At 36.6% G+C, this 12,179-nt stretch overlaps 1 protein-coding gene across 1 annotated transcript; it reads left to right on the top strand.

The window, feature by feature from the left end:
* The first annotated feature begins 6,029 nt into the window (after positions 1-6,029).
* On the top strand, positions 6,030-8,803 carry LOC129942741 (zinc finger protein 883-like). Its single transcript, XM_056051787.1, has 7 exons — positions 6,030-6,478; positions 6,543-6,630; positions 6,697-6,858; positions 6,919-7,442; positions 7,629-7,965; positions 8,032-8,269; positions 8,413-8,803. The coding sequence occupies exons 1-7, from the start codon at positions 6,091-6,093 to the stop codon at positions 8,494-8,496; spliced, it is 1,821 nt and encodes a 606-aa protein (XP_055907762.1). The 5' UTR covers positions 6,030-6,090; the 3' UTR covers positions 8,497-8,803.
* The last annotated feature ends 3,376 nt before the right edge of the window (positions 8,804-12,179 follow it).

The following is a 12,179-nucleotide window of genomic DNA, read 5'->3' as shown; positions in this document are numbered from 1 at the left end:
TCGGTCTGATTCAGTTTGGTAGATAGACAAGATTTTACCCTTCATAGCACCAAGAGGAATGTTAACCATTTCCGCAAGTGAGCTATGAAGGGCCGATCCTTGCCTGGCTAGCTCGTCAGCCCGTTCATTTCCCACGATATCACTATGGCCGGAACCCAGATCAGGGTGACACCGAGGTTATTATTCAGGCTCGCAAGCTCATCGCGACATTGCTAAACCAATTTAGATGAGGATGTGGCCGAGGTAATGGCTATGACAGCTGCCTGACTGTCTGTAAAGATAGCCGCATTACGGTTTTAGTTTGGGTTTTGTTTAAGTATCTTACATGTCTCCCTTATTGCCAGCAGTTCAGCCTGAAAAACGCTAGAAAAGTCAGGAAGCCTAAAGGATTAAGCTACATTTAGGGACTCAGAAAAGATCCCAGAACCAACTCCGCACTCCATCTTTGAGCCGTCAGTAAAGATGGTTGTGTCGAAACCTACCGACACGATGTCATCCTCCCAATCTTCTCTGGAATGGAAAATAACCTTAAAACCCTTACTAAGGCTTAAAGTAGGAGTGCAGTAGTCAGTGTCTACCGAGATAATATCTGAGGGAATCAATTTCGTTGTGTAGCTGTGACCATAAGGTTTTGACAATCAGCTGTTTGATTCCTTCAGCCTGTTTTCTGAACCTTCTTTAGCTTATCAATATTAAAGGCTTTGCTAAGAGCAGGCCACCACACAATGGATTGGACGTACTAAGGCTGTGTACGTCCATAAAATCATCTTCGACTAAAGTCCCCACTTTTTGGCGAAGGTTTTGCTACAGGCGTATAGGGCAACACAAGCCTTCTTAACCCGTACTTCAATATTTAGTTTAGGGTCGAGTATAACTCCCAAATATTTTGCACTGGAAGACAATGATAGGATTTGACCATTGAGTCGAGGTAGCGTGAAGGGCGGTACTTTAGTTTTGGTGGTAAAGAGCAACAGTTCAGTTTTACTTTGGTTAACTCCTAGTCCACAACTCGTGGACCAGCTGCAAACTTTCTTCAAAGCTGACTCCGTGATTTCACTAATCACAGAGTTGTACTTTCCTAACACCAATAGCACCAAATCATTCGCATAGGCTACCGCCTTCACTCCACATCTCTCTAATTTAACGAGAATTGTATCCATGACCAGAAGCCATAGAAGAGGCGAAAGGACACCACCCTGAGGTGTTCCCCTACTCACGTGTTTTGTTGCGATTGTATTGCCTAGAGTGGTTTGAATCTTCCTACCACTGAGCATGGAAATAATCCATTCTCGAATGAAGTCTTCGAAGGAACCTAAACTCTTTTATAATTTATCCAATTAATTATCCCGTGCGCTTTTGTCAATTTTTTGACAGCTAGCTAATCGGGAAAAACTTGCCTTGCTTTTATTTCAAGTCGCTTATGTCTAATCCGTTAAATTTTATGCTTGAGACAACTTAAATGATATAGGGCAGGTTCAGACAACATAAGGGACTTCATTTGAAGTCAACAAAACTCAGAACTTCTACCTTACAAAAACTACCAAAAACGTTATTGTCTATAAAACAGTCCTCAGGCAAACTTCAAGTCCATCCCAATTTGCATTTCGTATTGTGAAGAAATATTACTTATTTCTTTTCCAATTTGACGAGAAAATCTTTTACACAAAATATTAAATGAAATTGTGCGAAAAATAAATAAATCGTAAAAGAATAAAGTTCAACTTTCAGTTAATTAAAAAAAGACATGATCGATTGTCAATCTGACATAAGTTGGCTTTACTTGATAAATAGGGAGATTTTTCTTGACTAACTTTCCAGTCAAGTTTTCAATAAAGTTGCCTTGATTGGAAGGCAATTTTTTGGCAGCTGGCCAATCAGATGCTAGCAACTTGCCTTAATTTCAAGTCCCTTACTACGCCTGTACCTGCCCATACATATCATCTTAAAGTACTCTTTGCTATACAAGTAATAAGGGTAGAACACTATACATAATGGGGACAATGTGATCAAGTAAATAAGGTAAGTAAGTAAAATTCATTAATTTACAAAAATTTTATACAATATTTGGCTATGCCGTCAGCCAGGTCGAAAAAGTAGCGTCTTTGAGTTTTGAGTATTGGACAAATACCAATGAAGTGTAAAAAATCTTCTTTCGATTTTAAGTTGTCAGCGTACCGAATTGGTTAAAACTACCATTATAAAGGACTTCCATTCAAGTTGAAAACTTCTTCTATCAGTGAATGCCCACATTTTTCTCTATGATGCTGTACATTTGTTCTTTCACATGGTTTACATTGCTGAAATCATCATCCAATCTCACTCCACACTTATTGCCATCTTGCAAACCACCAGTCCTGGTTTGTCAACTCATATCAAACAAGTTTTTTCGAAAGTCTTGTGCTTTGGTGGTTGCTGCAGACTTTGATGGTGTAGTCAGCTTGAGACTCCAAGGTGCTTGTTAGAAGTTTTGGAAGTCCTGTTCCTAAATATATGGCATAACTAGGTGTATTCAGAGGTAGGTTAAAAAGCTTCTTTATAAAATTCCTATACAATTTTCAAATTTCTTCCTATTCTTTTAATCCCCAAACCAGAGCAACATACAAAAGAGTTGATTTCACTACTGAATTGAATACTTTGTATTTTGAAGATTATTATTATTATTTCTCCATGTGAAATTTATCAAACTTTGTGAGCTTTGGGCTTTCTCCGATAAATTAATTTAATGTTGGGTTCAATTTCAAGCCTAGATACCTTCAGTTACGTACCATTATATTTCCAGCTTCTTCCATTACAAACGCTTTGTGTACGAGCAAATACTATTATTTTAGATTTTGTTGTCTTGATAGTTAGTCCCCATATATTTCAGTATGCAGATAACCGATTGATCATCAATTGTAAACCTTCGGGTGATTCTGAAACTATAACTAGGTCATCGACATATAATATCACATTCACATGCAGCTAGCTATTCTTATTACCCCAGGAAGTTCATATGCAACATCATTTATATGTAAATAACGAGAACAAATGTGAACAATGTTAAATAACGTAAACGATAGTAGTTGCTTTTTAAATCATGTAACTTTGATATTGACAGCTGTTTAACGCTCGAAATTTGACAGAAAGGCAGTATCATACCTCTGCAGATTCAGTCATTGGGCATGTTAAGACGACATAAGGGACTTGGCAATTTGGCTTGTAGCTTGCCTAAAAAGAGTGTTTTGTAGACAATAATGATTTTGAAAAAATAACTGGTTGCCTTGGTCAAAATGTACGTTCAATGAATAAGTTCACTGCAAATGAAGTCCCTTATGTTGTCTGAACCTGCCCATTTTGTTTTATTACTTCAATTTAAGTTTTGGCAGAAATAAAGCATCCACCGTGCATGTACTCAAGTTTGTGCAAAAAGTTCGTAAGGCTGGTGCTAGAGGACAATACTTAAGGTCGTTTTCCTCGTAGCAGAGGTTTACGAACATTAACTATCCATCGATCTGAACAGCTTAACACTTTAAGCCCTAGCCTGAGGATAATACCCCCGATTCATGCAAGATGGCGTACTATCCCCCAATCGATCTTTTGCATATGAAATCGTGTTAACAGCCATCTTGGAGATGAAAATTGGCTGTCTCGAAGATGCGATCTAGGTTAGATTAGGTTACATTGGCTGTTGGTTAAGAAGTCCAACACACTTAGACCAAAGTAAGGTCCGTTGTGATACAATTAGAGCTCCGAATGAAGCGTAGGAGACAAATAATGTCAGAATTTTATAAATTTCTGGTATCGTTGATAAGGCAGGGCATCTGCACAGAAGATAAAAGATTGTCTCCTCCTTCTCCTCGTCCATGCAACTTCTACAAAAACCATTTGCAGGGGCTCCAAGTCGAATAGCATGCCTTCCTATTAAGCAGTGCCCAGTCAGGACACCTCTAACGTAGCTAATGTGCAATCTACTCAGAGAGATTAATTGTTTTGAGCACCTGGCGCTAAGATTATAGGCCAAATTAGTTTTGTCGCTAAACAGGTGGTGGTGTTATTCCACCTGAAGTTTGTTTTCTCTATGGTATCTTGCTTTAGCATAAGGGGATACCTATGCTAGCATTGTGAGCCAGCAGAGGTTAAATTGTTCCGCTTTTTTCAAGTTCATCATGTCTCTTTGGCCCAGCACCTAGAGAAGACGAATGTTGAACTGTGTAGCTATCTCCGTAAGAGATGATCAATTTGGGGCTGTTAGTGAGTTAGTGGAGACAGAGTCTAGGGATTTAAACGCAGCTTGGCTATCCGAGAAGATGCGGGTATGTTTTCTCTAAGCCATGATAGGACTTCTTTTATAGCCAGGATTTTAGCTTGGAACACGCTACAATGATCGGGTAGACGAAAGGAGAGACTTAAGTTTAGTCTTTCTGAGCATACGCCTCCACCAACCCCATCCTCCGTTTTTGATCCGTCTGTATAAAAGTTTGTAGGATCATCGTTCAAAAATGATGTATTTTCCCAAGTCAATATTACTGTTTATAGTTCTGAACGAGTTCAAAATAGTGGTGTGGCCAATTCTAATATTGATCCACAGAGAGGAGGCTTAAAGCCGTATGGCTGTATTAGCGGCCGTTTGCTTGCTGAAAATGTCCAGCGGTATTAGATGGAACAGAACATCAAGTGATGCGGAGGGTGTAAAGCGAAGTGCTCCTCCCTTACAAAGGCAGGCTGTTCGTTGGACTTTGCTGAGTTTGTCGCTATATTTAGCGCCGTCCACCATACCGCTACTCCATAAGTAAGGATCGGCCTTATGACCGAGTTATATAGCCAGTGTGTAATGCGTGGCTGTAGGCCCCATTTATAACCAATGGCCTTTTTACAGTAGAACAGGACTACTGTGGCCTTGTTTACTTTCTCTTGAATATCCAAAATGAGTATTAAGCTTGTTCAGAAAATTTAAGTGGTACACCGTTTATGAGGGGAGGGTCAATGAGTGGGACTTTGTATTACCTTGTGAAGAGGACAAGGTCGGTTTTTTGTGGGTTAACGCCTAGTCCACACCGATTTGCTCATCTGGTGAGCTTATTTAAAGCGTTTTGTAAGAGTTCTTTTAGCATAATGGGATGTTTACCCGTTACTGCAATAGCAACATCGTCCGCATAAGCAAACACTCTGTATTTCTCTCTTACTAGAGTAATTAGTAATTCATTTATTACTAAGTTCCAGGTAGAGGATAGGGCACCACCTTGTGGCGTACCTCTGCTGACACCCCTTTGTGCAGTAAAATCGACCAGTTTTGATTCTCTTATCGACTTATCTACCTTCAGAGATGTCAATACACGTGCAATTGCAGATGTGTCGACATTGTAAAATGCACCTTCTATATCTTAGAAGGCAACTAGTGTGTACTCTTTATGATGGAGGGAATATTCGATTGTACGTTCTATATTGTGTAGAGCCGTTTCAACTGATTTCCCTTTGTTTTAGGCGTATTGAGCCTTTGAAAGGAGGGACTTATCAATACTTGCCCTTAAGTGGATATCGATCAAATGTTCAAAAGATTTGAGAAGGAATGATGATAATTTGATAGGTCTTTTTAACTTGGCTAAATTTTCCAGCTATTGGAATAAAAACGACCTTAAAGATCTAACTCCTTTGAACTTCTTTTTGTTAAAAAGTTAAAGGGACGATTTTATGTATGTAAACAATCCGGATACGATTCAAGCACTAAAGCCCGTTTTACCTAATTTAAACAAAATTAACTAGCTTCCTTGGTCTATCTTTGTGTTTAAAGAATGCAGTTGACTGCAAAACAAAGCATTTTTTGTTGTTAGAACCTGCCCATTGGCATATTCGCCGTTACTGTCAAGTTATTTTGTCTTCAATTTTCTTATTTACGTACATACTATAGCTCTACAGTCTCTAGAAATCCCTTGCCACATACTGCATGCCAACACTCGCCTGTGTAAAGAATAGTGGATGAAAAAGTTTCAGATCTTAAAAAAAATGTTCTGTGGCAACGCTGCTATTCCTGTCATAATAAATGTCAAAAAAAAGTGAAGGGTGGTTCAGTGGTGCGAACTTGAATCTATCTTTAATTTGTTTATTTTTTCTAAAATGGAAAAATTAAAGTTCCAAGAGCCATTCAGTTTTGATGAAATATGCCGAACTTGCTTAGAAACAAAGTCAGATTCACTTCAAAGGATATTCAATTCAGAGATTTCGATAAACGATAATAACGATAAGGAGTATAAGGAGCCCATCTCCACATCCGAAATGTTAGTTACTGTGTCCAGTCTAAAAATACTTCCCGAAGATGACCTGCCGAAAGGAATATGCAATGAATGTCTGGAGAGTTTGGAAAAAGCATATAATTTTCGAAAAATGTGCATACGCTCCGATCTAACCATCCAGACAATGAAACTCCAAAACAGAATACAAATTCATTCCGAAAACGATGACGATTCCCAACCGTCTCCAAAAGAGGACATTGAAGACAAGTCAGGTAGGTTGTGTATATTCGATCCAATCATATTCTAAACATCGTCATGCTGAAATATTGATTACAGTAAACGAATCTAATGATAACTCCAATGCTCCTGTATACGAGGTTTTAAAGAGTACTGGAACATGCGATGACAATGAAACAACACAATCGTAGGTTTTGTAAAAACCATTTAAAAAAACAAAACAAATCTGTATTTAAATGAAATACTATTTCAGTTATGTTGGAAACAAAAGTAGGATCAAGGAAGAAAAATCTGAAAGCAATTCAGACTCAGTAGACAAACATGAAATAATCCTGGACGAAAGTATAATCTCAGTAAACCAAGAAAGTTATTTAACATTAAAAAAAGAGATCTTAACCGATCCAAAAATAGAAAAGTAGAAAATGAATAGTACTCGTATAACAGGTGATTGTTTAACAATATATTAAATTTATAGACCAAATCCTCGCAATAAAAGAAATGGTTGCTTCATTTGTGAAGATTGTGGGAAGTCATTTGATCGTCAGCATCGCCTTCATCGTCACTTAAGTGTTCACAAAAAAGAAGGTCGGCCGTTTGAATGTGAACATTGCAAACGACGATTTGCTCAGGAGGGACACTTGCGACGACATGCTATTACCCATGATACAACCTTCTTAGAACACACGGAACTAAAAAAGTGTATCGATGGACACCAGTGTCCTGAATGCCCCAGAAAATTCCTCAAGCAAGTATCATTAGCTTCGCATATGCGAACTCATCGACAAAAAATCGATATGTATAAACCTTACCAATGCGAAGAATGTCTGAAGATATTTGAGGGAGTTCATCGACTTAATAGGCACAAGAAATTGCACGAAGAGAATCACCAGTATGTATGTGATACTTGTGGTCAAACTTTTGGCACTCGATCTCATTTGATAGACCATCTTAGTAAACATAACGGTATCAAACCACATATTTGTCATTTCTGTGCAAAGTGTAAGTAAATACAATTTTTATCTTTTCGAATTCACTCTTATTCTTTAATTAAAATCAATGCATGCGATGTCCTTAAGTTCACAATGGATGCAAACTTGATTTGATATAAAATCGCCTTTTAGAAATTCAAAGAGCTATTTTACTAATCTCATTTCCACGATATTTAAAAGGAGATTCTTATTTCAGCATTTCAACAAGCTGGAACTTTGAAGGATCACCTCCGTACGCATACTGGAGAGCAACCATTTCTATGTTCGGAATGTGGAAAAGCATTTAAAAGCGCAAGTAATTTAAGACAGCATCAGCTTCGACACACAGGGGTCAAGTCCTACCAGTGCTCAGAGTGCCCCAGTAAGTTTACCCTAAAAAGTGATCTCTCTAAGCATGCGAGTACTCACGGAAATGAAAAGCCATATACTTGTGAAATTTGCGGCTCGAGATTTACTAAAAATTCCTCCTTAACCAAACATAAAATAATACACACAGGTGAAAAACCACATCAATGTGACTGCTGCAAAATGAGGTAATACAACAAAAACAAAAGAGGAATCATCTTAAAGATTTGTTTGTTTTTCTATAATTTCTATAGATTTATTTCGTCTAATCACATGAAACGGCATATGCGAACACATACTGGAGAAAAACCATACGCTTGTAAATATTGTGATAGAAAATTTGCCCAATCAAACGATATGATAAAACATCTAAGATCTCATGTTGGAGCAAACGTTTACAAATGTGAAGAGTGCGATGCATCATTCAGGTTGAACACTGAGTTGAAAAAACATATTGCGGAGCATTATCAAGCCCAGTTAAAGAATAATGGAGTAAGCTAAAATACATACAATCTTAAATCTATTTAAATCAAAAATATATGCTTAGATGTTATTTGTATGTATGAAAATATTTGTTTTCTTTTATTACGAGAGTAGAGCAGCATTTGAATATAAAAATAAAAATCTTATATTAGAAGGTTGATGAAATCCCCGCAGAGCTCTTACAAGCAGCGCCAACGTCATCAAGCGAACTTCATCCGCTCATAAAAAAAGCCTAGACCACCAAAGCTTCTCCGATCAGTGGAAGAAGGGAAATATCGTCAAGCTCTTCAAAAAAGGAGATCTTATAAAGTGTGAAAACTGGTGAGGAATTTGCGTTCTACCAGTAGTTGCCAAAATAGTAGCAAAAGTTATACTAGAACGCGTCAGAGAACACTCGATGCCGAACAAGCAGGATTCTGCGCTGGATCCTTCTGTATTGATCATATTAACAACCTGCGGATCATTATTGAACAGTGCGTTGAATATCGATCACCACTACACCTGCTGTTCATCGACTTCGAGAAGGCCTTTGATTTGATTCTTTATTTAGCTTCTGCTATTAATTTACAAAATTTAGTTTTTTTTAAAATTAATTAAAGGAAAAAACTTATTGATTAACTAATTATAATTTGATTTTACATATAAAATTAACTTTTTTTTAAAATAATATCACATTATTTTCTGATTTTAAATCGTTTGGTAAATTATTGAATAATCTGAAACCTTTGTGGAACAATATATTTTGAGATCTATTTGTTGATAAAAAAGGTAGTCTAAAATCACCCCTGTTTCTTAATAGTAGGGGAGCCCAAGAATGGATTTTGGGATTTACTACAGCGCGGCAGATTAATATACAGGGAGGTACCTAGTACCCCATTGAATACCTCCACCAAGTATTAGCCCTCAGATTAGTAAAAAAAAATGATCATCTGAAATTCTCGAGCTAGTAAGATTAAGGTAGGGTAAGTTAGTTATTTGCTAAGAAGTGTATATTCCACTAATCTGACAATTTTCGATTGACGATAAGAGGTAGGCGGGTTACAAACTTGTAAAAAAAAACGTCATCTTGACTTTCTCCAGCGTGGCTAAATTTTTTTTATTTTGAAGGTAATAATTCAAAATTCACAAATAATATATAATCTGACGATTTCCGTTAGCCGAAGTGAGGGGAGGAGCAATTTAAAAAAAAATATTTAAAATGGAAAAAAATAATTATAAAATAGTTTTTAATTCAAGTCAGAACTATGCGTAGTTTTTTAAAAATTTAATTTTAAACTCAAGATTATTTACCATTGTTTTTATTTCATAATTTATTGCTCTTATTTGTTTTTGATCAAAAACTGAAAACTAGATGATTTTATGTCTTTTAGTTTTTGAGAAAATTGAAAATAACCACAACTACTATTTTAATTTAATTCTTTTTTCTTTGCTTGAGTGGTCTTATTTTTATAGTAATATAATAGTAAGTGTGATGTGGGTGTATGCAACAGATTTGAAAAAAAAATAAAATCTTTCCATTGTCAGATTAGGCGAATCCCTCCAGATAATCGTCAGATTAAGAGACAACACGTTTAGGGTATATACATGAACCATATGAATATATCAAAATCTGACGCGCTCGACTATTTCAAAATGGCGACTTTTTTTTGCAAGTTCTAATAATGGCCGCGAGTTTGGGTCACATCCAAATCGTCAGATTATTACATATGAGCGTTCTTTTAGGTTCACTTAACATCCCCTTTGAAAATCTGACGCGCTCGGTACATTTTTTTTTACCGTTTTCAACCCTTACGTACGACCGCCCCCATCAGGGAAACGGTCAGATTAACATACGTATATTTTCAAAAATACGTAGAACATGGATGCGCTCGAGTATGTCCATGAATCTTTTTTTTTACATTTTTGAAAACTTATAGCCGCTCCCCCCACCGATTAAAGTGTATATATGACATAACATTTTTTTGTTCTTATCATCTAAGCTTCGCAATCCAATAGGTCTCTTTGACGCTCGAGTAAATCCCGATTTAGCATCCTGGGCTCCGCTACTATAACGGATATGGTTGTACATCTGATACATATACTATTTGATTAAATAAATAATTAGGTAACATATTTTTTTTAATTTTAAATATAAAAATAAGCACATTCATAATTGTTCTTTGATTTATAGTAAGCCATTTTAAAATATTTAGCATTATATGAATAGGAGTTAACATATTGCACATTAAAATACACCTCATACCTCTATTTTGCAATTTCTGTAATCGTGTAGTCATTTGATTAGTTCCTAAAAAAAGTATTGTTGAACAGTATTCGAAGTTAGGTTTAATCATTACATTAAAGATTTTTATTGCACAGCTTAGTGATAATCTACTTCTTATCATTTGAAAAAATCAAATGCTTCTCAAAACTCAATTCTTTATCTATGATAACTCCTAAGTATTTAATTTCATCAACTTTTTCAATATTATTTTCATTTATTACCATGTTTTCTGCTGAATCACCATTAATTATAATTGCTTTTGTTTTCGCTATATTAAGTTTTAATTTATTCATTTTGAAATACAATTCTAGGTTTTTTCAAATCCGTATTTAGACGATTGATGCACTCCTCCACAGAACTTCCAGTCACATATGTATGTATATTAAAGTATCATCTGCAAACAGTCTAGCCTTCGCATAATTTAGGACGTTCTCCAGATCATTTATGTAAATAATGAAGAGGAGTGTTCCCAATACCGCTCCCTGTGGAACACCTAACCCCACCTCCATAACATCAGATAATACATTCGACACTTTTGTTCGCTGAGTTCGTTTTGTTAGATAACTTCTAAACCATTCGAGTTCTACTCCTTCTACACCATATTTGTTTAGCTTCTGTAATAGTATATCACGATCGATGGTCTCAAATGCTCTTTGTAGATCCAAAAACACTGCAACTATAACTTTTTTTTCGTGAACTTCCGTTTTCCATTGTGTAACGACCAAATTTAAAAGTGATTCACAGCTGTGTTGTTGTCGGAAACCTGATTGGTAGTCACTAAAATAGCAGTTAGTTTCCATATAACTTTGAAGTTGCTTATGTACAACCTTTTCCAGAATTTTGCACTCCGTCATAAGCATATTTACGAGGCGGAACTCTGCTGGGTTTACCGTCTTCTTAACTTTTTCCATTGGGACTACCGTAGATTCCTTCCAGTGATCAGGAAAAATGCCCGTATTTAATGAATTATGTATAATGCTTAAAAAAAATGGTCCTATAATGTCAAAAGCACACAATAACATTTAAGTTGACACACCGTTGAAGTCTTTTTTACAGTTCATGCTTTCCATTGTAGATTTCAATTCACTACGACTGTTTCGCACAAATGTCGAATCTGTGCTTCTTTATGGGTGCAGCACTTGGAAGGTTACTTCAGCCATAACAAGAACCCTGTAAACCTTCGTAAATAGATGTCTTTGTAACATCCTAAGGATTTTCTAGCCAAACCGTATTTCAAACTAGATCCTTCATAGAAGGATAGGTCAAGAACCTATAGAATCTGTAATACGAAGACGTAAGTGGCAATGGATTGGACATACGCTTCGAAAAGGTAAAGACTGCATTGCAGGCCAAGCAATGCAGTGGAATCTGCTCACACAAGAAGGAAGAAGAGCTGGACGACCGAGGGGCACATGGCGCCGGACAGTCGAGGCGGAATCACCGTCACTAGGCAAGAAATGGCGCGTAGACGTAGTATATGCCCCATGCCTCTTAAGGGGTTCCCAACGGACTTAACAGGGGTGCCAGCACGTAACTTGATACAATCGAGGATTGTCGATCGTCGATGAACTCGAAACAAATTATTTTTGACAGCACGTAATTTGAGACGAGTTCCATTGTGACTTTTACTTAAAAAAGTCATTGTGAACTATAAAA

This window comes from Eupeodes corollae, chromosome 1 (assembly GCF_945859685.1).
Source record: "Eupeodes corollae chromosome 1, idEupCoro1.1, whole genome shotgun sequence".
NCBI classification, from domain to species: Eukaryota; Metazoa; Arthropoda; class Insecta; order Diptera; family Syrphidae; genus Eupeodes; species Eupeodes corollae.
The sequence above is the reverse complement of the archived record's forward strand: the minus strand, read 5'-3'. Positions and strand labels throughout refer to the sequence as shown.